This window comes from Bufo gargarizans, chromosome 6 (genome assembly GCF_014858855.1).
Source record: "Bufo gargarizans isolate SCDJY-AF-19 chromosome 6, ASM1485885v1, whole genome shotgun sequence".
Taxonomy (NCBI): Eukaryota; Metazoa; Chordata; class Amphibia; order Anura; family Bufonidae; genus Bufo; species Bufo gargarizans.
Genome location: NC_058085.1, coordinates 51,316,327 through 51,341,276, shown reverse-complemented (window position 1 = coordinate 51,341,276; position 24,950 = coordinate 51,316,327). Strand labels below are relative to the sequence as shown.

General features: G+C 43.4%; 1 protein-coding gene across 1 annotated transcript; it reads right to left on the bottom strand.

Annotated features, from left to right (window-relative positions):
• Positions 1–268: 268 nt before the first annotated feature.
• GPR142 (G protein-coupled receptor 142) lies at positions 269–24,417 on the bottom strand. The gene is made up of 2 exons (XM_044300229.1): positions 24,204–24,417; positions 269–1,143 (listed from the first exon to the last, which is right to left on the bottom strand). Exons 1-2 carry the CDS (start codon positions 24,349–24,351, stop codon positions 269–271), a joined length of 1,023 nt encoding a protein of 340 aa, XP_044156164.1. The 5' UTR covers positions 24,352–24,417.
• Between the last annotated feature and the right edge of the window lie 533 nt (positions 24,418–24,950).

Genomic DNA, 24,950 nt, shown 5'->3' with positions numbered 1-24,950 from the left:
TTACTTCTGTCTCATAGATTCCTTTATTTGTTCTTACATTTAATATATCTGTGGTCACTTCTCTAGTTTTCTTCTTCTTGTGCATACACAGCTATCAGAATACATTTTGTGTCATATTTGTCTTAAACATAGGAAGCATATGGAGATACTACACTTTTATATGGTGATGACCTTGAAGATCTTCCATTCATGCATGTTTTCATATCCTGGTTGACATGCAATCATCATGGGCAAGTGCTAGGTTGAAAACAGGCCATTCTTCTTATTCTCATATTGTTGTTACTTGTGGAATATCCTTGGGCTTCAAAGAGTCAGAAAAGTCACTTTGGCTTTTCTTTCCCTCGGTTGTGCGGCAAGGTTTCTGAATTCCAAGAATTTCCTTCACCATATCCCGAAATCTCTTACTCACAAAGCAATACAGGAAGAAATTGACTGCAGTGTTAAGTAAAGCCAACATGTTTCCAATGTCCATAGCTAAATGAACCCTCCAGTCCTTATGGACTGAGGATACATACATGTGAATGATTATGACAATGGTCCGGGGAGCCCATAGCACAGCAAATACAGTTGTGATGCCTATGAGTATGGCTGTGGTCTTTTCTATTCGAAGCTTGTACTTCTTTGTCACGGAATTCTTTCTAAGTCTAAGAATGATGATGGAGTTGATGACAAAGAAGAAGATGCAAGGGATAAAATAAATTATAAAGCAATGGACCCATTTGAGTACACGGTCCAGCAAACCTGGTGCTCGAGGGTCCCTCCAAACATCACTCCACCAGTAGAAAGGGATGCCAGTCACAAACGATGCCAGAAAGACACTTATGATAATCCTACGTGTACGTTCTGGGTAAGAAAGAGAGCGGTATTGCAAAGGTAGACACAAGGCTACATATCGGTCCATTGTTAGGATGACGGTGATCCAGATGGAGGCATGGTTGGATGAGAACTCTAGGACACTGACCATATGGATAAAAGCATTCGGCACCTTGCGATGGAGGATGGCATTCTGAAGAATGAAGCCTACAAAGATGATAAAAATCTCAGTCAAGATGTCAGAAGTGGTAAGGGCCAGGAGGTAGAAGTAGGAGGATTTCTTGGTCCTGAATGCCAGCTTTGAGAGAGCCACGGCTGTTAAGATGTTCACTGTTGGAAGAGAGGAACATGACAATCAGGAAAAATAGATTATTTCTCTACATATAGGTAAAGGTAACTTCTGTAGTTGTTCCTCCAACCTATGTAGGGGTCAACTCTCAGGAACAACTCTGTCCAAAGAAGCATCCTAAAGGAGCTTAAAGAGGATGTCCAGGATAGAAAAGCATGGTTGTTTTATTCCAAAACCACCACCAGAGACAGCCGGTGGACAGGTATGGTGCTGTTCTGTACCCTGTGGTCAATATAGGCCCTGGAATGAAAAATAGTGTGGATCGGCTTGGGGCTACACAGTAACATGTGGTAGTGGTAAAATCACAGGATTACTACAACATGACCTCATCGGTTCCTCGCGGGAAACCCCATGATGATCTAACTTCAGTTCAGTGCAACCCTAAGATGATCAAAATGTGGATCACTGAGTGTTTATGGTGATCTAAGTTTGATTTAAATGGAACCCTATGATGATCTAAATTCAGTGGAGCCTTGTAATGATTTAAGTTTGGCACACTAGAGTAGAATAGTTTCAAAGTTATGTTAAGTAGATACCTATGGTGATCTAAGCTTATGCTATGCTAAGTGAAATGCAATGGTGAGGTAAGTTAATTTCTGTGGAACACTATGGCAATCTAAGTTTTGATAAGTGGAGCTCTAGGATGATCTTAAACAATTTCCATGAAACTCTATGGCGATCTAACGTGAGGCATTATGGTAATCTAAGTTCTCATCAGTGGAAGCCTATGGTGATCTAAGATGATTTCTGTGAAACCCTATGCTGATCTACATGATATACGTTGATTTCAATTGATTCCTGTTGTGATCTATGTTTGGTCCCACAAAACCATGATCTTGGTCTTGTTGGCATAAAACATGGCCTATGGTGTTCCCGTTATTTTGCCCCCATAGGCTAGGCACATACGGCAGCAAGTGTCACTCGACTTCTTGTCGCAAAAAAATGTCGAGCCAGACATTAGTGTGATATGAATGTTGTGCGACAAGTGGCAAAGTAGTTGAACCATTCTTGTTGTGCGACATATTGTTGCGCAAAACATATCGCTGTGTAGCCATAGCCTTATAGCGGCTCAATATAAACATAATTCTGCCCCCTTAGAGGCCCGTTGCACCCTGGATAGGAATGATTATTTAATGAAGATTATTCACCCCTCTAGGAGAATGGGTTAGAACCGAGATGGCAACTCTTTGTCTAATAGCTTCACATTTACTAAACTCTAGAATATGACCATCTCATGGCTCAGTCATAGATTATAATTTATATTGTCCGTGGAGAACAATTCTACATTTTCCTCTGTTGGTACAGTCTCCTAGACAGGCGATGTATTGCTGTGTCCAAGCATTAACTTCTAGACTCATTCATTTCCTCCTGTCCACCATTGTCACTTTGGAACACTGAAGTAACACACGGCATCTGTCGGCACTGTGATCATTGTCACGTCTGCACCTATTCACTATGGAGATAAAGCTATGGGCCAGTTTGGACGTTTCGTAAAGTAAATACGCACAGTGATAACCAATGTCCAAGACCAGGTGCCTATGTAAAGATGGCAAACAGCTTCAGAACATTTGTACAGACTTGCTAAATCGTGCACACATTAGGGCCCTTTTGAAGGGCAACGCTTCTTACCGCTTATCGATGAAAAATGACATTTATAAGACCCGTGTCCACCTATTATGGAGGTCATGAGTAATCATGAATGCTGACGAAAACCAGTGGTGGTGCCCATGGCAGTTGCCATATTTCTACTCTTCACTAGAACAATTAGCGAAGGAATGGGCATTATTACTGCCATTATTAGTGGCAGTATTGAGCTAAGATTTACCATAGATGGGGTCTGACCACTGGGACCCCATCAACCTTTATATCAAAGAGGCTGCATCGTTAACTAAGCAGCAGTGGCCATTTTGGCCACTTCTGTACATCAGTGATCTTGGCCCTCTCCACTTTGATTGACAGGGTCAGGCAGGGAAAACATCATAATGCCTGGCAGTTGCAGAGAGAGCAGAGCCTCTAGGTGTAATGGTAACACCCTGGTTGCTCCTAGAGGCTCATTTGCATCTATTAAAACATCATTTTCTCAGTAATGTGCGCACATATGAACATGGGGCCAACACAGATGCCTTCAGCTGCCAAGTGCAAATGTAACAGGTCAGCCAGTGTCATAGGTACAAGATGCCATTTAAATGGCTACTAAAATAGAGCTATTTATTAAGGCCTCTTTCACACTTGCGTTGTCCGGATCCGGCGTGTACTCCACTTGCCGGAATTACACGCCGGATCCGGAAAAACGCAAGTGTACTGAAAGCATTTGAAGACGGATCCGTCTTCAAAATGCTTTCAGTGTTACTATGGCACCCAGGACGCTATTAAAGTCCTGGTTGCCATAGTAGGAGCGGGGGAGCGGTATACTTACCATCCGTGCGGCTCCCGGGGCGCTCCAGAGTGACGTCAGAGCGCTCCAGGCGCATGGATGACGTGCCATGCGATGACGTCATCCATGCGCCTCTGGCGCCCTGATGTCACTCTGGAGCGCCCCGGGAGCCGCACGGATGGTAAGTATGCTGCTCCCCCGCTCCCCGCTCCACTTTACCATGGCTGCCAGGACTTTAGCGCCCCGGCAGCCATGGTAACCACTCTAAAAAAGCTAAACGTCGGATCCGGCAATGCGCCGAAACGACGTTTAGCTTAAGGCCGGATCCGGATTAATGCCTTTCAATGGGCATTCATTCCGGATCTGGCCTTGCGGCAAGTCTTCAGTTTTTTCGGCCGGAGCAAAAAGCGCAGCATGCTGCGGTATTTTCTCCGGCCAAAAAACTTTCCGTTCCGGAACTAAAGACATCCAGATGCATCCTGAACGGATTTCACTCCATTCAGAATGCATTAGGATAATCCTGATCAGGATTCTTCCGGCATAGAGCCCCGACGACGGAACTCTATGCCGGAAGACAATAACGCAGGTGTGAAAGAGCCCTTAGATGTGAAGTGTCTCCGACCATGCAAGAAATGACACTATTTATCTGGGCACTGTAAGACATTATCTGGGCATTATATGTACAGTTAAAGGCTATGTACATGATTACATTTTACTCATTTTGGGCTAAACATTTTTTTTTTCAATTGGTCTTTATTAAAAATATTGAGCCGTTCTGTCACAAACAGTAACTGTTTTTCCAGGTTTGTGAATGGTAGTTTTTACTTTCACTTTGTGCCTGTCATCTAATAACCCTTATCTCTAATTTACTAAGGTCACAAACACTTGTTTAAGGGCTCTATTACAACAACAGATTATTTTACCAATTTCTGTCTGATCAGACCAATAGTTGGTGTGTATAACAAAACATCTGTGTGTGTAAACGGTAATCTGACCTGGTAATCTGTTGTTGTAATACAGCTGTAAGCCACATTCTTATCAGTAAGGTAAGAACTTAGCTATAATGAGTGCTTATAATGTCAGAGAGCAAAGACGAGGAGCCCGTTGGATTGGAGCAGAGAGAAAATTCTGATCCCTCTATTAGAGCATCTCAGCCCTGTACAGAAAAAATGCTCCATATTTGGAATAAAGAACAATTTAAAAAATGATTTTCAGCTCACAGTAGAACGCAATAATAATAATAAAAATTGCCCCTAAAGTGGCACATAACCTTAAAAGCTCTCCAAAAGTCCTACTCTCTAAAAGACAATTTTTCAATGCAGTTTTCGGTGACTGTCTATGATAGGTTTCCACGTCATACTGTTCTGGGCGCTCTGTGCTGCTGAGCAACTTGTTGTAAGGCACTGTATCTGGGCATAGCTTGACACTATACAGGCACTGCTTGTTCTGTCTGTTTCTTTTCTCTACAGTGCATTTAATTGGTTAGGTCAGAACTTGGTTCTCCAGATCTGCATTTTATAGGGCTCCTTTACATGGGCTGATGCACAGGTTCGTTCTCCATCATTGCCCACTCCTTCAGCTGCATTCACATCCAGCACTCTATGTGGGGATAAACGATCATTGCTACAATTGAAAGTCCCCGGACGGGTTAATATTTCTCTAGGTGACTGGTGGTACCTTTACATGAAGCAATTAGTGAGTATTTGTACAAACGTAATCCCTGATAATTATTCTGATCCTTCATCCGTGTAAAAGGGCCCTTATCGTAACTAGAGATATGAAGTTGCAACTATAAAACCATTCAAGATGCAATGGCAAGTTGGTCGTCTTGCATACCAGTATACTTAAAGGGGTTGTCTCATCTCAGACAATGGTGGCATATTGCTGGGATATACCCCTATTGTTTGAGATGAGACAACCCCTTAAAAGCCATTTCTTCTTCCCCTGGCCTCACATCTTTCAATTTTACCTTTTGTGTCACCCCCATTTCCTTTATAGATTGTAAACTCTTGAGAGCAGGGCCCTCACTTCTTTTGATTTGTACATGAACCCTCTGAATTGTAAAGTGCTGCAGAAAATGGTGGCGCTATATAACTAAAGACTATTATTATTATTGTATGGTAAGGTCAGGCAGCACTGCGCGTTAGTCGGCGGGTGCTCGGTCTTGCGAATGTAATCCCGAAGTCTGCACAATGAAGAAAAACTGGCACTCCAATTTTCTTTGCTCAAAAAGATTTAGGCCTCTTTCACACGGGCGTCATGTTTTTTGCCCGGATAAGAGCCGGGTGCGTTGCGGGAAAATGCGCAATTTTTCCGCACGAGTGCAAAACATTGTCATGCGTTTTGCACTCGCGTGAGAGAAATTGCGCATGTTTGGTACCCAAACCTGAACTTCTTCACAGAAGTTCGGGCTTGGGATTGATGTTCTGAAGATTGTATTATTTTCCCTTATAACATGGTTACAGACTACAGAATGCATAGTATAATAGTGCTGGAAGGGTTAAAAAAATAAAAAAGTTAACTCACCTTATCCTCTTGTTCGCGTAGTTCGTTCCCGGTCTGTTCTTTGCTAGCTGTGGGCTTGGGCTAAAGGACCTTTGATGACGTCAGATCACATGCTCCAATCACATGGTCCATCACCATGGTGATGGAGCATGTGATCTGATGTCATCAAAGGTCCTTTAGCCCAAGCCCACAGCTAGCAAAGAACAGACCGGGAACGAACTACGCGAACAAGAGGATAAGGTGAGTTAACTTTTTTATTTTTTTAACCCTTCCAGCAGTATTATACTATGTATTCTGTAGTCAAAATGCTATTATTTTCCCTTATAACCATGTTATAAGGGAAAATAATACAGTGAATAGACTGTCACCTAGAACCCATGCGTGAAAATCGCACCGCATCCGCACTTGCTTGCGGATGCTTGCGATTTTCACGCAACCCCATTCACTTCTATGGGGCCTGCGTTGCGTGGATTATCGCACCGCAACGCACAAAGAGGAGCATGCTGCGATTTTCACGCAACGCATAAGTGATGCGTGAAAATCACCGCTCATGTGAACAGCCCCATAGAAATGAATGGGTCAGGATTCAGTGCGGGTGCAATGCGTTCAACTCACGCATCGCACCCGCGCGGAATACTCGCTCGTGTGAAAGGGGCCTTATTGGTCACTCATGTGACGTGTGTTTCGACACTCACAGGTGTCTCTTTCAAACAGAAAGTGAGCAGCGGTATTATTATTGTGTGCATGTTACTCATATAGTCACGTCATGTTTTTTGCACACACTGAAGTAGCATCAACCAGGGGCGAACTGGGAACTTAAAGTGGTGTCACGGAAGGTGTACAGAAAACTAGAAGACACAAAATGAAGATCCGACTGACTGGATCCAAAACTAAGGAACCAAAGGGAAAGCCCTGCAACAGACCTGGCTCTCTCCCTAATTGCTCAGCCTATGCAAAAATATCAATGGTAGATGATCGCATATCCTCGTTCCTCGACTGTATAACACCTGAACACCTTATAATAGTGAGGGGACACGACCACCGGCTCCATACACTTGATACGGAGGGAGTCAGGGTCACCTGGGATCCAGCAAACAGGAAAACACAAATGAATGAACAAAACTTATCTGTAGAAGACTCAGTAGTAGCATCCAGCATGCACACACTCCAGGAAGTTGTATAAACCGCAAAGTGATGCAGTATGGGAAGGGATTTAAAGGGATGCAATCAGTGCAACTACATGACAGCTGAGAGAGGCTAACGAGATGAGAAAATGAAAGCAAAACAAAAGGAACCTCAAGCAGGAGGTTCTGAAGGACATCTGACAGAGCTTCTCAGATGTCTGGTGGTGACAAGTGGCCCTGGAAAAAATACTAAAAGTGCCCCTGTTTCGTAGTTGGGTCCAAATTGATGGAAGGCAGGGCCAACATATGTAGCAATACCATATTGTGGCACATAATACCACCCCAACAGGGCCAAATACCACAGTCCATCAGAAAATACTTCCGCCAGCAGCACAAAATACAAAAAAAATTTCCACTGGCTGGCCGTGAGGAGGACTCAGGTGGCCCCATGAGCATCGGCCCACCGGGTAATTTCTCCGCAACAGCCACCTAACATCCAACATCAATCCTATTAGCTAGAAATGTACACTGGAAATTCTTTACCAACCCTTTAAAGTACCAGATTTAGTTTACGGTCTATTTTTTCATAGCTCAGCCATCGCATGCTTGAAGAGTAATGGTATTCATGTGCAGAATGACTCATGCAAATAGATTATAGGAAATGCATAGAAAAACAATTCCAGTTATCAGTAGGTTATATGTTCCCTTTTACACTTGCTTGGGGGCAGAGATATGCACCCCATGTGTCACGGCCAATGTATGTAATTTATAGGACAGCTGTCAGTGCTGCATCAAGTAACTGCATTACAGGAATAAACTGAATTAGCGAGAAGCGCTTCGAGTGCTGGTTACGCATCGTAACAAGCCAATAAAGTCTGGTCTTGGATCACACCGCCAAAGGCTTGTGCTGTTCTTATACTTACTCTAAGTAGATTAGTGCTCTTGAGAACAGCTTCAAGATGTATCAAGATGTCTGCTAACATGATGGACAGAAGATACAGTATGTGTATATGCTGCAGAGCTGTAGTGGTCACAGGGACATAGCAAATATCACTATGGACCTATAACAGCGTCATCACTGGCACTTCCAAAAATTTGTAAGGATTCCAACTGATTCATTTTGTGTTTTCGGGTTTTATTAGTAGCTCTATAAAGTAATGTACAACATATTCAATAAAACATCTGTAAAGACACTAAACCATTAAAGGGGTTGTCCAGGATTAAAATTATTTTAAAAAAAGTTATCTCACCATATATAGCTGATTCAAGGTCCCCCATGATGTTTTTATGTATTTTTACCACTTCTCCAGGGCTCCGACATTCCCCCAATGATTGTTTACATGTGCGGTTACTTCCTGCGCGGGTCCTAGCGCGGCTCAGCATCGCGTTGTTTGAGCTGTCCGTGCATCCGCCCCCCTCATTGACATTCCTCCTCCTGCCGCACATATCCCTCCCCCTTCTTAGTTATGCCCCTAAACCCGCCTGATCTTACGCCTACACGCTCAGTCCCTCCCTTCTAACACGCACTCAATGTGCTCTGCATAATTAGCTTCTGTGCCGGTGACATCACCGGACCAGAGGGGCGTGGCTTAGAACTGTGTGTTGCCGCCTAGTTACCTCCCTCCATGCGCTCTGTATAATGAGTGTGGCTGGCGGTGACATCAACGGGCTCCTTGCGAAGCGGAAGAAGAGGCTTCGCTCTCCACAAAGGGGCCCGGTACGTCACTCACTTTGAGAAAATCTTCACTTCCGGCTCCGATTTTTCAGATGTGAAAAAGGGGCATCAGAAAATGCATATAAAGGTAGGGCATGCATGTATTCACTGTTTAAGTGTCTGGGGTCTACTTAAACCAAAGTCCCCAATCCCGGACAACCCCTTTAAGGACTGCAGGGAGATGTGAAGCCAGAGCTATGAAAACACTTCAGAATCCTTAACGGAGCTATGGATGAGAAGTACTAAACATGCACCCAACGTAGATATACTGTCTATCCCACCATGCAGCACCGGCCATAAACACTGCATCTTCAGAATCAATTAAGCATAATATGTACAGATAATCAACTTTTAGGGGCTGCAGAGACATGTGAGGTCGGAGCTAAGAAAAAAAACCTGCAGAATTCTGACTGCACTTATAGATGAGAACTGAATCTCCACTCTTGCCCTGAAAGTAGATTTACACATAGTGCAGTGCAGTAGAATATTCTACTGTATGTGGCACAGACACTGTACCTGTCGAGTCAACATAGCACAATCTGTAGAGACTCTGAATCATCAGGGGGTGCAGGGAGAAGTGAGATGGCAATTGAACGTACAGTTAACAGCTAAAACTAGTTGTATTATATGTGCATTACAGTCTATGACACACATTACAACTCTTTAATCAGCAAAGCTCTATCTGTACAGATACTGAACCATCAGGGGCTGCAAAACGAAAGGTCCAAGCTAAGAATGAGACTATAACATAAAAAGGTAGTAATACTAAATGTGGAGTACAATGCCTGGCATAAACACCACACCTGTCAAATCAACAGCGCACCATCTGTAGAGTAACTGAACCATCAGGGGCTGCAAAACGAAAGGTCCAAGCTAAGGATGAAAATATAACCTAAAAAGGTAGTAATACTAAAGGCCAATTAAACATACAAAACACCTCTCTGTCTAACCTAGACAGCAACACACACCACCTGTATATCATCTAATCTATAGGCGAAAAAACTCAAGTGGGAAAGATATATCAAAATATCACTTTATTCTCAGATATAATAAATAAGGGAAAAGACAGGATGGAAAACAGTATACAGAGAGCCGTAGGGCAGTATACACAATGCGGGACCATGTATGTCCACACAAATAAGCATGGATAGCCTACAGGTAATGGTGCATGAATAATCAATCCTGCATAGAAAATAGAGAAAAAATAGATAAATATAGGGCCCAACAAGGGGATATATCCTATGCAGCAGGATCAAATAGATTACTGATTATTCATGGACCTCTCACATCAACAGAAGTTATGTGTACATATATAGACTTCCAAGACTCCAACATGTATAATACAATGAATATCACATATAAGTGCAGTCACTGGATGTCAGATCACAACAATATCCCACAGATGTTATCATGGGCCTAATATGGATGTGAAATGAAACCATGTCTAGATACACCATAGTACTATACATGGAACGTACCTGAGGACATGATGAACGCAAGTGTAAGCCCAAGAGCGCAGACCTCGACGCGCGTTTCACCTCAGCGGCTCTCTATTTTCTATGCAGGATTGATTATTTATGCACCATAATTGTTTTTACCTGTAGGCTATCCATGCTTATTTGTGTGGACATACATGGTCCCGCATTGTGTATACTGCCCTACGGCTCTCTGTATACTGTTTTCCATCCTGTCTTTTCCCTTATTTATTATATCTGAGAATAAAGTGATATTTTGATATATCTTTCTCACTTGAGTTTTTTTGCTTATACTAAAGGCCAATGCCTGGTATAAACCTGTCAAATCAACAGCGCAGCATCTGTAAAGAAACTGAACCATTAGGGGCTGCAAATAGACAAGATGTCAGCACTCAGGATAAGAACTAAACCTACAATATAGATCCAAAAGTAGGTATACTATATATTATACAGTGCTTGGGGTAAACACTACATTTTAGGAATTAGCAAAGTATTATCTGTACAGACACTGAACCATCATGGGCTGCAGGGAGATGTAAAGTCAGACTTACAATTAGGAGCCAATGGTAATTATTCTATTTGTACATTATAGATCTGTCATAAACACTACACCTGTATGATTGACAGTACACCATCTGTACTAACACTGAATCATCAGGTGGCTGCAGCGGAATCTGAGAACAGGGTAAACTATAAGAATACTTCCAGTGGTTCATACATTTCTAAAATTCCTGAATTCTGTAGACCTGATTGCTGGACTAATAGAATTTTATTGTAGCTGCCTCTCTTTTAATCCTGTATACCTATTAGATACCTTATCAGATATGCCAGTTGTGTGGTATAAAAAAGTCACAAGTCAAGGTGATTGCACCGTTTTCTGTCAATCATTTGGTCAATTTTTGCAACATTTGGTGTTACATAGAAACATAGAATGTGTCGGCAGATAAGAACCATTTGGCCCATCTAGTCTGCCCAATATACTAAGTACTATGGATAGCCCCTGGCCCTATCTTATATGAAGGATAGCCTTATGCCTATCCCATGCATGCTTAAACTCCTTCACTGTATTTGCAGCTACCACTTCTGCAGGAAGGCTATTCCATGCATCCACTACTCTCTCAGTAAAGTAATACTTCCTGATATTACTTTTAAACCTTTGCCCCTCTAATGTAAAACTATGTCCTCTTGTAGCAGTTTTTCTTCTTTTATATATTCTCTGCTCTTTTACCTTGTTGATTCCCTTTATGTATTTAGCAGTTTCTATCATCTCCCCTCTGTCTCGTCTTTCTTCCAAGCTATACATGTTAAGGTCCTTTAATCTTTCCTGGTAAGTTTTATCCTGCAATCCATGTACCAGTTTAGTAGCTCTTCTCTGAACTCTCTCCAAAGTATCAATATCCTTCTGGAGATATGGTCTCCAGTACTGAGCACAATACTCCAAATGAGGTCTCACTAGTGCTCTGTAGACTGGTAATGCTTCTCCCTATACACCCAAGCATTCTGCTAGCATGTCCTGCTGCTCTATGACATTGTCTGCCTACCTTTAAGTCTTCTGAAATAATGACCCCTAAACCACTTTCCTCAGATACTGAGGTTAGGACTGCATCACTGATTTTATATTCTGTTCTTTGGTTTTTAGACCCCAGGTGCATTATCTTGCACTTATCAACATTAAATTTAAGTTGCCAGATTTTTGACCATTCCTCTAGTTTTCCTAAATCCTTTTCCATTTGGTGTATCCCTCCAGGAACATCAACCCTGTTACAAATCTTTGTGTCATCTTACCATCGAGGCCTTCTGCAATTCCGCTGATAAAGATATTAAACAATATGGGTCCCAGAACAGATCCCTGAGGTACCCCACTGGTAACAAGACCTTGGTCTGAATATACTCCATTGACTACAACCCTCTGTTGTATGTCCCTCAGCCACTGCCTAATCCATTCAACAATATGGGAGTCCAAGCCCAAAGACTGCAATTTATTGATAAGCCTTCTATGTGGGACAGTATCAAAAGCCTGACTAAAGTCTAGATAAGCGATGTCTACTGCACCTCCGCCATCTATTGTTTTAGTCACCCAATCAAAAAAAAAATCAATAAGATTAGTTTGACATGATCTCCCTGAAGTAAACCCATGCTGTTTTGCATCTTTCAATCCATGGGATTTTAGATGTTCCACAATCCTCTCCTTAACCACTTCAGCCCCGCTAGGTGAAACCCCCTTCATGACCAGGCCACTTTTTACACTTCGGCACTACACTCCTTTCACCGTTTATCGCTCGGTCATGCAACTTACCACCCAAATGAATTTTACCTCCTTTTCTTCTCACTAATGGAGCTTTCATTTGGTGGTATTTTATTGCTGCTGACATTTTTACTTTTTTTGTTATTAATCAAAATGTAACGATTTTTTTGCAAAAAAATGACATTTTTCACTTTCAGCTGTGAAATTTTGCAAAAAAAACGACATCCATATATAAATTTTTCGCTAAATTTATAGTTCTACATGTCTTTGATAAAAAAAAAATGTTTGGGCAAAAAAAAAATGGTTTGGGTAAAAGTTATAGCATTTACAAACTATGGTACAAAAATGTGAATTTCCGCTTTTTGAAACGGCTCTGATTTTCTGAGCACCTGTCATGTTTCCTGAGGTTCTACAATGCCCAGACAGTAGAAAACCCCCACAAATGACCCCATTTCGGAAAGTAGACACCCTAAGGTATTCGCTGATGGGCATAGTGAGTTCATAGAACTTTTTATTTTTTGTCACAAGTTAGCGGAAAATGATGATGATTTTTATTTTTTTTTCTTACAAAGTCTCATATTCCACTAACTTGCGACAAAAAATAAAAAATTCTAGGAACTCACCATGCCCCTCACAGAATACCTTGGGGTGTCTTCTTTCCAAAATGGGGTCACTTGTGGGGTAGTTATACTGCCCTGGCAATTTAGGGGCCCAAATGTGTGAGAAGAACTTTGCAATCAAAATGTGTAAGAAATGACCGGTGAAATCCGAAAGGTGCACTTTGGAATATGCGCCCCTTTGCCCACCTTGGCAGCAAAAAAGTGTCACACATGTGGTATCGCCGTACTCAGGAGAAGTTGGGGAATGTGTTTTGGGGTGTCATTTTACATATACCCATGCTGGGTGAGAAAAATATCTTGGTCAAATGCCAACTTTGTATAAAAAAATGGGAAAAGTTGTCGTTTGCCAAGATATTTCTCTCACCCAGCATGGGTATATGTAAAATGACACCCCAAAACACATTCCCCAACTTCTCCTGAGTACGGCGATACCACATGTGTCACACTTTTTTGCTGCCAAGGTGGGCAAAGGGGCACATATTCCAAAGTGCACCTTTCGGATTTTGCAGGGCATTTTTTACACATTTTGATTGCAAGGTACTTCTCACACATTTGGGCCCCTAAATTGCCAGGGCAGTATAACTACACCACAAGTGACCCCATTTTGGAAAGAAGACACCCTAAGGTATTCCGTGAGGGGCACTGCTAGTTCCTAGAATTTTTAATTTTTTGTCACAAGTTAGCAGAAAATGATGATTTTTTTTTTTTCTCTTTTTTCCTTACAAAGTCTCATATTCCACTAACTTGCGACAAAAAATAAAAAATTCTAGGAACTCGCCATGCCCCTCACGGAATACCTTGGGGTGTCTTCTTTCCAAAATGGGGTCACTTGTGGCGTAGTTATACTGCCCTGGCAATTTAGGGGCCCATATGTGTGAGAAGTACTTTGCAATCAAAATCTGTAAAAAATGACCGGTGAAATCCGAAAGGTGCACTTTGGAATGTACGCCCCTTTGCCCACCTTGGCAGCAAAAAAGTGTCACACATCTGGTATCGCCGTACTCAGAAGAAGTTGGGGAATGTGTTTTGGGGTGTCATTTTACATATACCCATGCTGGGTGAGAGAAATATGTTGGCAAAAGACAACTTTTCCCATTTTTTTATACAAAGTTGGCATTTGACCAAGATATTTATCTCACCCAGCATGGGTATATGTAAAATGACACCCCAAAACACATTCCCCAACTTCTTCTGAGTACGGCGATACCAGATGTGTCACACTTTTTTGCAGCCTAGATGCGCAAAGGGGCCCAAATTCCTTTTAGGAGGGCATTTTTAGACATTTGGATCCCAGACTTCTTCTCACGCTTTAGGGCCCCTAAAAAGCCAGGGCAGTATAAATACCCCACATGTGACCCCACTTTGGAAAGAAGACACCCCAAGGTATCCAATGAGGGGCCTGGCAAGTTCAAAGAAATTTTTTTTTTTTCGCATAAGTTAGCGGAAATTGATATATTTTTTTTTTTTCTCACAAAGTCTCACTTTCCGCTAACTTAGGACAAAAATTTCAATCTTTCATGGACTCAATATGCCCCTCAGCAAATACCTTGGGGTGTCTTCTTTCCAAAATGGGGTCAGTTGTGGGGTGTTTGTACTGCCCTGGCATTTGAGGGTCTCCGCAATCATTACATGTATGGCCAGCATTAGGAGTTTCTGCTATTCTCCTTATATTCAGCATACAGGTAATGAGATTTTTTTTTCCGTTCAGCCTCTGGGCTGAAAGAAAAAAATGAACGGCACAGATTTCTTCATTCGCATCGATCAATGTGGATGAAAAAATCTCTGCCAAAAAAAAAAAAATGGAGGGGAAAGGCGTCTGCCAGGACATAGGAGCTCCGCCCTACATCCATACCCACTTAGCTCGTATGCCCTGGCAAACCAGATTTCTCCATTCGCATCAATCGATGTGGATGAATAAATCATTGCCGGGATTTTTTTATTTATATATATATATATATATATATATACAAAGTGCTTGCCAAAGCATAGGAACGCCGCCTCCTCCTCAGCTCGTATGCCTCGGCAAACGTATCTGTCACTGCAGAGGAGAAAATCCCGTCTTGCAGCGCCGCATAAACCGACTTGCGTGTAATCTGACAGCAGCGCAATGCTTCTGTCAGAATGCACATCGGTGCTGCAGCTAGTAGATCGGTTGGTCCACCTGGAAGGTAAAAAGACAAAATAAAAAAATAAAAAAGAAAAAACCAGGCCACAACGCAATAATTTTATTAACTTTGGAACAGAACATGTAACTTTAACTTTTCGAACTAAACATTAACCTGTTTGCTTACCTGTTTTTTTTTTTGTTTTTTTACCTTTATAGAACAAACCTCTCCTTCCCCATGGGTCAATGTGCAAAGCGCAAATCGCCCAAAGATGTGGCGAAGTGCGTTATGCACTTTGTCCCATGTGAAAGGAGACGTTTGCAGCAGCAGTGAGTGAATGGGCCCTAATAGCCCTGTGTGCCTGTCCTGGTGAGATGATCCCTATGCTAATAGTGTACCTGTGAGTGGTACTTCCGGAAACACTCTCCAAAGCATAGGGCAGGGTGGTCCGGACAGTCAGGACAGAAATAGCGGGTGTCACGCCTTATTCCACTCCTGCTACAGACACGACATCTTTTTCGGGGTGACGGTTGGGTTGAGGTACCAGGAACGACATTGGGGAAATGTCGCTCGTGTAGACGGCTAACTACACTGGTGGTTGGGGCCACGGAACCTCCTGGATACAGGAGGTTCTCGATGATCTCTTCCTGAAATTTGAGGAAGGATCCAGTTCTCCCAGCCTTACTGTAGAGAACAAAACTATTGTACAGAGCCAATTGAATTAAATATACAGACACCTTCTTATACCAGCGTCTGGTGCGTCGGGAAACTAAATACGGAGACAACATCTGGTCATTGAAGTCGACCCCTCCCATGTGGAGGTTATAGTCGTGGACTGAGAGGGGCTTTTCAATGACACGGGTTGCTCGCTCAATTTGTATTGTCGTGTCTGCGTGAATGGAGGAGAGCATGTAAACGTCACGCTTGTCTCTCCATTTCACCGCGAGCAGTTCTTCGTTACACAGTGCGGCCCTCTGCCCCCTTGCAAGACGGGTGCTAACGAGCCGTTGGGGGAAGCCCGCGCGACTAGTTCGCGCGGTACCACAGGCGCCAATCCGTTCTAGAAACAAATGCCTAAAGAGGGCCACACTTGTGTAAAAATTGTCCACATAAAGATGGTACCCCTTGCCGAATAAGGGTGACACCAAGTCCCAAACTGTCTTCCCACTGCTCCCCAGGTAGTCAGGGCAACCGACCGGCTCCAGGGTCTGATCTTTTCCCTCATAGACCCGAAATTTGTGGGTATAGCCTGTGGCCCTTTCACAGAGCTTATACAATTTGACCCCATACCGGGCGCGCTTGCTTGGGATGTATTGTTTGAAGCCAAGGCGCCCGGTAAAATGTATTAGGGACTCGTCTATGCAGATGTTTTGCTCTGGGGTATAAATATCTGCAAATTTCAGGTTGAAATGGTCTATGAGGGGCCGAATTTTGTGGAGCCGGTCAAAAGCAGGGTGGCCCCTGGGACGGGAGGCGGTGTTGTCACTAAAGTGCAGGAAACGCAGGATGACCTCAAATCGTGTCCTGGACATAGCAGCAGAGAACATGGGCATGTGATGAATCGGGTTCGTGGACCAATATGACCGCAATTCATGTTTTTTTGTCAGGCCCATGTTGAGGAGGAGGCCCAGAAAAGTTTTAATTTCGGAAACTTGGACTGGTTTCCACCGGAAAGGCTGGGCATAATAGCTTCCCGGGTTAGCGGTTATAAATTGTGTGGCATACCGATTTGTTTCTGCCACAAGTCTAAAAGCTCCGCAGTCAAGAACAGCTCAAAAAATCCCAGGGCCGAACCGATCTGAGCCGTCTCAACCCGAACTCCAGACTGGGCGGTGAAAGGGAAAACTACGGGTGCGGCTGAAGTTGGGGACTGCCAATCAGGGTTTGCCAGCACCTCTGGGATTCTAGGGGCTCTACGGGCACGTCTTTGCGGTGGCTGCGACGGGGTCACTACTGCACGTGCCACCGTACCAGCTTCAACTGCCCTTCTGGTGCTCGCTACTTCACCAGGTTGTACGGCAGTGCTGGTACTAGGTCCAGGAAGGGCTGGGCTGCTGGTGTATGCCTCACCACGTAATCCGACAGCACCAGCCCCACTCTGCTGCTCTTGAAGCGGATCCTGCGCAACCTGCGGTCTAGCGACACGGGGCCGGGTACGCCTGGTTCTATCAGGGACCTCAGCCTCCTCGTCCGAACTTTGGGTCAGAGAGCCACTGCTTTCTACAGGTTCGTATTCTGACCCGCTGGATTCATCAGATGAGGGTTCCCACTCCTCATCCGACTGGGTCAGAAGCCTGTAGGCCTCTTCAGAAGAATACCCCCTGTTAGACATGTGGGCAACTAAATTTAGGGGTATTCCCTGAGACTACCCAAGAAAAAAAAAGCAAGCCTGTCTTACAAAGGGGAGCCTAGCGAAGTACCGGAGGCCGCTGCGGTTGATAAAAAATATCAAAACTGATTTTTTTATCGCCGCAGTGCGTGTAAATTGAATGTGCAGCGATCAAAAAAAAATGATTTTTTTGTCACTGCGGTGGGGCGGGTGTGGGCGAACGCACGTGTGGGCGACCGATCAGGCCTGATCGGGCAAACACTGCGTTTTGGGTGGAGGGCGAGCTAAAGTGACACTAGTACTATTATAGATCTGACCGTGATCAGTTTTGATCACTTCCAGATACTATAAAAGTACAAATGCTGATTAGCGATACGCTAACGGACTGCGGTGCGGTGGGCTGGGCGCTAACTGATCGCTAACTACCTAACCAAGGGACCTAAACTATACCTAAAACCTAACGGTCAATAACAGTGAAAAAAAAAAGTGACAGTTTGCACTGATCACTTTTTTCTTTTCACTTGTGATTGACAGGGGTGATCAAAGTGGTGATCAAAGGGTTAATTGGGGTTCAGGGGGGTGATCTGGGGCTAAGTGTGATGTTTGGTGTACTCACTGTGAAGCCTGCTCCTCTGCTGGATCCAACCGACGAAAAGAACCAGCAGAGGAGCAGGCAGCCATATAACAGATCATATTTACAAATATGATCTGCTATCTGGCACTTTGATTGGATTTTTTAAAAATCAGCAACCTGCCAGCCACGATCATTGGCTGGCAGGTTGCTGACGAAATGGTCCTTAACGAAATGCCGGCGCGAAGTGCGCACGCGCGGGCGCATACTCGCGTCATCTCGCGTCTCGCGAGATGACGCGTATATGCGTGACTCTGCGCAGCGCTGCCACCTCCGGACCGCACATCTGCGTTAGGCGGTCCGGAGGTGGTTAAGTATGGTTTCCATTAATTTCCCCTCTATTGATGTCAGGCTTACTGGCCTATAGTTGCCCGATTCCTCCCTACTACCTTTCTTGTGAATCGGCACAACATTTGCTAATTTCCAATCTTCTGGGACGACTCCTGTTGCCAGTGATTGGTTAAATAAGTCTGTTAATGGTTTTGCTAGTTCACCGCTGAGCTCTTTTAATAGCTTTTGGTGTATCCCATCAGGCCCCTGTGACTTATTTGTATTGATTTTAGACAGCTGACTTAGAACCTCTTCCTCTGTAAAGACACATGTATCAAAAGATTTATTAGTCTTCCTTTCCTAACTGAGGTCCTTTTCCTTTATTTTCCTTTGTAAAAACTGAACAGAAGTATTCATTGAGGCAGTCAGCTAGTTCTTTATCTTCTTCCATATACCTTCCTTCTTTTGTTTTTAATTTGGTAATTCCTTGTTTTAGTTTCCTTTTTTCATTTATGTATCTGAAGTATGTCTTAGGCCTCTTTCACACTTGCGTTGTCCGGATCCGGCGTGTTCTCCACTTGCCGGAATTACACGCCGGATCTGGAAAAACGCAAGTGTACTGAAAGCATTTGAAGACGGATCCACCTTCAAAATGCTTTCAGTGTTACTATGGCAGCCAGGACGCTATTAAAGTCCTGGTTGCCATAGTAGGAGCGGGGAGCGGGGGAGCAGCATACTTACCATCCGTGCGGCTCCCGGGGCGCTCCAGAATGACGTCAGAGCGCCCCATGTGCATGGATGACGTGCCATGTGATCACGTGATCCATGCGCTTGGGGCGCCCTGATGTCACTCTGGAGCGCCCCGGGAGCTGCACGGATGGTAAGTATACTGCTCCCCCGCTCCCCGCTACACTTTACCATGGCTGCCAGGACTTTAGCGTCCCGGCAGCCATGGTAACCATTCAGAAAAAGCTAAACGTCGGATCCGGCAATGCGCCGAAACGACGTTTAGCTTAAGGCCGGATACGGATCAATGCCTTTCAATGGGCATTAATTCCGGATCCGGCCTTGCAGCAAGTCTTCAGGATTTTTGGCCGGAGCAAAAAGCGCAGCATGCTGCGGTATTTTCTCCGGCCAAAAAACGTTCCGTTCCGGAACTGAAGACATCCTGATGCATCCTGAACGGATTTCACTCCATTCAGAATGCATTAGGATAAAACTGATCAGGATTCTTCCGGCATAGAGCCCCGACGACGGAACTCTATGCCGGAAGAAAAGAACGCAGGTGTGAAAGAGCCCTTATCACCTTTTTTCACTGACTGAGCTAATTTCTCTTCTGCCTGTGCTTTAGAAGCTCTCAGGTTACTTTCCACTTTTGAAAGTGGTCTATGTTTAAGAGCTAAAAGTAAGATTAGACCTGTATTATGGCACAATTACTATGTGCGACTTTTGCAAAAGTCGCAATTTATGCCAGGCAACCCCCTGGTGTACTTTTACACATATAGGTGTAAACCACATTGCACTCCTGCCAAATATATTATTAAGGGGCCCCATTTCAGAAATGTGGTGCAAGCACACAACGCAATGATAAATGTCCCCATTAGACTCTAATGTGTCATAATGTTATCTGTTGCATAAAATATATCTGACCTTTATACACCTGATGTGTTGGGTATGTTCAAGGCATTGTACAGAGTGCTTACTGCAGCTTTGTATGAACCTTACACTCATTGTGCACTCAGATGGAAAGTTAAGTGCCCCTTATTGCCACTCTTAAAGGGGTTAACCAAGCTGCAACATTTGGTCCATGCTTCCTGTATAAATGGACAAATAATGTGTCACTTATATTCTGTCCCTTACTCTGAAACATTTTACAGGCATTCATTAAAGGAATTAGGAATAATGTGCTAATTAGTGGGTGTTCTCACGTAATCAGCCACTTGTTACCGAGGCAATGTAGCTGAATGTAATTAATGGTCAATTATACCTTTACCGTGTACACAAGAAGATGTGGTTTCAGTTTCACAAAAATCTGTAAAACTATCAATGCAAAATAATGGCAGGCTGATTTATAAAGGAACAAGGAAAATGAAAGATGAAGAAGAAAAAGGTAAAAAGAAAATGCAATTAAAAAATATAAAGACTGAGAAAAAGAAGAGAAGTATGAAAGAAGGAAAAAGGCAGAGAGTGAAAAAAAAAAGATGAATAAGATGAGGGTAAGAAAAAAATTGAAAAAGAATAAAGTAGAGGAAAAAAAAATAATAAAAAGAAAGAAGAAAATATTTAGATGAAGGAGGAGGTTGTAAAAGAAAATGGAAGACAAGAAAAGAAGAAGGTGAAAAAGAAGAAGATCAATAAGGAAAAAAGACAATGAAGGAAAGGGAAGAAAAGGGAAAACAAAGGAATTAGGAAGAAGAAAGAAAAAGATGAAAATCAAAAGGTGAAAAAGAAAGATACGAAAGAAAAAGGAAGATAAGATACACAAAAGTAAAATAAAATACGGTAAGGGAAGACATTAAAAAAGGGAAAAGAAGAAATACATATATAAGAAAAAGGAAGAAGATGGAAAAGTAAGAAGGCTAAAAAAAAGAACATAAGAAAGAAAAAGGAAGAAGATTAAAGCTGAAGAAGGCAAGGGAGGATAAGAAATAAAAATAGAGATGAAAAAGCAAGAAGGCATGGGAGTAGCGAGGGGGGGGAGACAACCGGGGCACGTGCAGATTTAAAAACATTTTTATTCGCTCAACCCTAGTGGGCATAACTACTGTGAGGGGCACAAAGGTGTTCATAACTAGGGCTGTCACGATACCAACATTTTGATTTGATTTCGATACCATAAAAAAGTATTGCGATACTCGATACCACGCAAAAAAAATAAAACACCAAAAAAGCCCTGTACATTCCATATTTTATGGAACGTCCGGCCCATAATAGAACAGTCCTATCCTATTTTTTGGGGGGACAAGGTGACTAAAAATGGCAAATTACGGCGTTCACCGCACAGGAAATATTTTTTTCAATATTTTAATAGTTCACACTTTTTCAGCAATATGTAATATGTTTATTTTTAATTGTTTGTAAATTTTATATGTAAAATTGGGAAAGGGGGCGATTTAAACTTTTTGTATTTTGGTGGTATTTTTTTACATTTTTGAACTTTTTATTTACTAACTATTAGCCCCTTTAGGGGCTAGAACCCTTGTCCTATTCACCCTAATAGAGATCTATTGGGGTGAATAGGACTTTACACTCTCCATAGTACACACAGCAGCAGGGAGATTACCATGGCAGCCAGGGCTTCAGTAGCGTCCTGGCTGCCATGGTAACCGATCGGAGCCTATCAGAACTGCCACTGCCACCAATGAAGAGGAGGTAAGGGGATCCTGTGGCCACTGCGACCAATGAAGAGGAGGTGAGGGGACCCTGTGGCCACTGCCACCAATGAATATAGCAATGGGGGGGGGGGGTGCGCCTGTGGTCACTGCACCACCAATGATACTAATACTGGGGGGAGGGGGGGAGGGAGGGCGCACTGCGCCACCAATGGTTATAATTTATAATACTGCGTGGGGCGCACTGCGTCACCAATGAATGTAAATAACACATTCCAAAATACGATGCAGCGGGTGCCGGCGGCGTTATCACATACTCGGCACCCGCCCCTGAGGGGTTAATTGGCGCGGTTCGGCAGATCGCATGCCCTGTTATTGAGGATGCTTCCTATACTTGAATTAATGTGTTAATTACATTCATTGGTGACGCAGTGCGCCCCATCCAGTATTATAAATTATAACCATTGGTGGCGCAGTGCGCCCTCCCTCCCCCCAGTATTAGTATCATTGGTGGAGCAGTGGCCATAGTCCCTCTCCTCCTCCTCCCTGCTATCTCCCCATTGGTGGCAATGGTGTCTGCGTCACAGTGGGGAGGGAGGGACTCCCTCATTCTCCACTGTGCTAGTGAAGAGAACATGGCGCATGCTGAGAGCGGCGCGTGCCATGCTCTCTAACTGATACTAGGCTGCGCAGCAGCGCAGCCTATTATCATTAATTAGTAAGACTCGGTATCGTATCGATCCGGGTCTAAAAGTATTGATTGGGTATCGATACTTCGATACCCGGATCAACCCTATTCATAACTACTGTGAAGGGGCACAAAGGTCGGCATAGCTACTGTGAAGGGACATAACGAGGGCAAAACTGTAGTGAGGGGGCACAATGTGGGCATTTCTGATGTAAAGGAGGCACAATGTGGGCATTAGTACTGTGAGGGGACACGATGTGGGCATAACTACTGTGAGGGGGCTCAATGTGGGCATAACTACTGTGAGGGGGCACAATGTAGGCATTAGTGCTGTGTGTTAGCAGTAAGGGCAAAGCAATGCTCAAGATTACCCTGTTATACATTGGGATGGCTCTGTCTTCCAGGGCAGCACAGAGCCCCCTGCTGGGGATTTAACAGGGGCAGTTACCATCCCTTCCTTATGTGATTGATTATTTTTTTCGTTCTATCCCCACAGGGACCTTGTTCAGGTTCCAGCAGACATCACGCCAACATGCCAGCAACACCCTGGATTAGGTAGGACCAGTTGGTTCTTTCATTTATTGTAAGGTGTATTGCTAGCGCCATGTATCCTATGATAGGTTTTATTAGCTAAGCGGGACTGAGTAGGTATAGTTATGCATCGAGCGGAGTTAGAGGAGTGGCTTAGTGTAAAAATAATTTGGCGCAAAGTGCTACGTCCACCACTGAACTTATCTGTCTTTATGAAAATTTGAGTTGTAAGTGAGTGTGGAGTTTGGAGTTGGGGGGGGGGGGGGGGAGTGTAGGGGGTCGGGATGCTGAATCCTTGCCCCGGGTGCTGGAAAGCCTAGCTACACCTGGAAAGCCTAGCTACACCTCTGGAAAAGGATAAGAAAGAAAAAGGAAGAAGAAGGAAAAGATGGAAAAGGAAGAAGAAAGTAAAGAAAGCAGTTTATAAAAAGGAAGACCTAGAAAAGAAGAAAAAGATGGAAAAAAAAAGGAATAAAGAAAGGGGAATGAAAGAAGAGAGGGAAAGAAGAACCAAAAGAGACAGAAGATGTAGAAGAAAAAGCTGAAAAAAGAAAGTGAAAACAAAGAAAATTAAAAATAAAGAATAATAAAGAAAGAAAAAAAGAAAGAAGAAAAGGAAAGAAACAACAAGAAAAAGGAAGTAGAACAAGGAAGAAAAATGGGATGGCAAATTAACTAGACTATACTAAAGGGAATGTCCATCTCATTTTTGTACATGACAGATGCTTGATTTTAGTCTAGAAGGTACAACCAGTGCTCCATGTGATTGCACAACCAGCGAATCAAAACCTCAATGTCTTTAATAGAGTGCAGAAGTCTCATGTTTAATTCAATGAGTGGACAAGATCACATGACTGTTTGGGGATGTTGGCTGTGACCACCTTTATGTCTTTTGCTCTGGGTGATCAAGACCTTTCTACAAGGCTGGTTAGGCTGAGGCATTGGCTGTTAGAAAGTTTAGGTAAGTAGGTTTCCTCTAGTTTACTCAGTTTGCAACAACCACCAGCAGAACTCTCTTCGACCCAGAAATGACATCAATGAGTTGATGTCCATGGAGTAAAAGGTGTTAGCGTATGGGTATCTTAGTGCTTCACTCACCTGGTAAGCCAAGGCCAAGTAGTATGCTATAGTATACAATTGGTATATAACCAAGAACACATGGGGAAGGGTCGGATGTTTGGCCTTCCTCTTCAACTGCCAACAAGGATGTTTTGTTTCCACTTGTATTTTGTAAAGGAATCATCATGAGACGTCATAAGTGCAGCTCTGGAGCGAGAAAGATAGTGATGTTGAGGTCATTGTCTACAAAATTGAAACTAAAATTATATCTTAGCCTCAAGATGACACATGGAGGAGAAAGTCTACCTCCTTCTTCCAGTATCAAGGCTATAATACCCATATATCTGGTTGGTTATCAAATACACTATTCATGGAGTGACAAAGAATTTAACTTTCCAATTGGTCCCAAATTTGTTCTATAGGAAGAAAATGACCACAGAACCAACCCCACTGACCTTGGCAGAACCACTCAACCGTCTTATGTATATGGGGATGTGTGTTGAATTGCCATGCAAGATTCTTTTCTTCCAAGGAAAAGAAATCACTGGTACAGTTGCAGCTTACTCCAGTAGGTAGTGGCCTAGTGGTTCCCCTGCAGTGGAGTTCAGATGCCTGTAGAAGGGTTAAAGAGTGAAGACCAGGAAAACAACCTTAGTTTAGCCCAAGTGAAACAGTGGTGCCATACCCACTCCCATAACAGTCTGTCAGTGGTTTACTCCCTTCCCATTTAGAACACATGTATTCTCGATCCCCAGAGATAATAGCAAGTGACAAAGGCAAAGTCTG

What these genes read in the sequence shown, in the direction of transcription:
- GPR142 (XM_044300229.1), bottom strand. Translation starts at nt 24,351, where the DNA reads ATGATGATTCCTTTACAAAATACAAGTGGAAACAAAACATCCTTGTTG. An exon ending in ACTTGGCCTTGGCTTACCAG is followed by an intron (nt 1,144 to 24,203) that starts GTGAGTGAAGCA and finishes CTCTTCCAACAG; the next exon opens with TGAACATCTTAACAGCCGTG.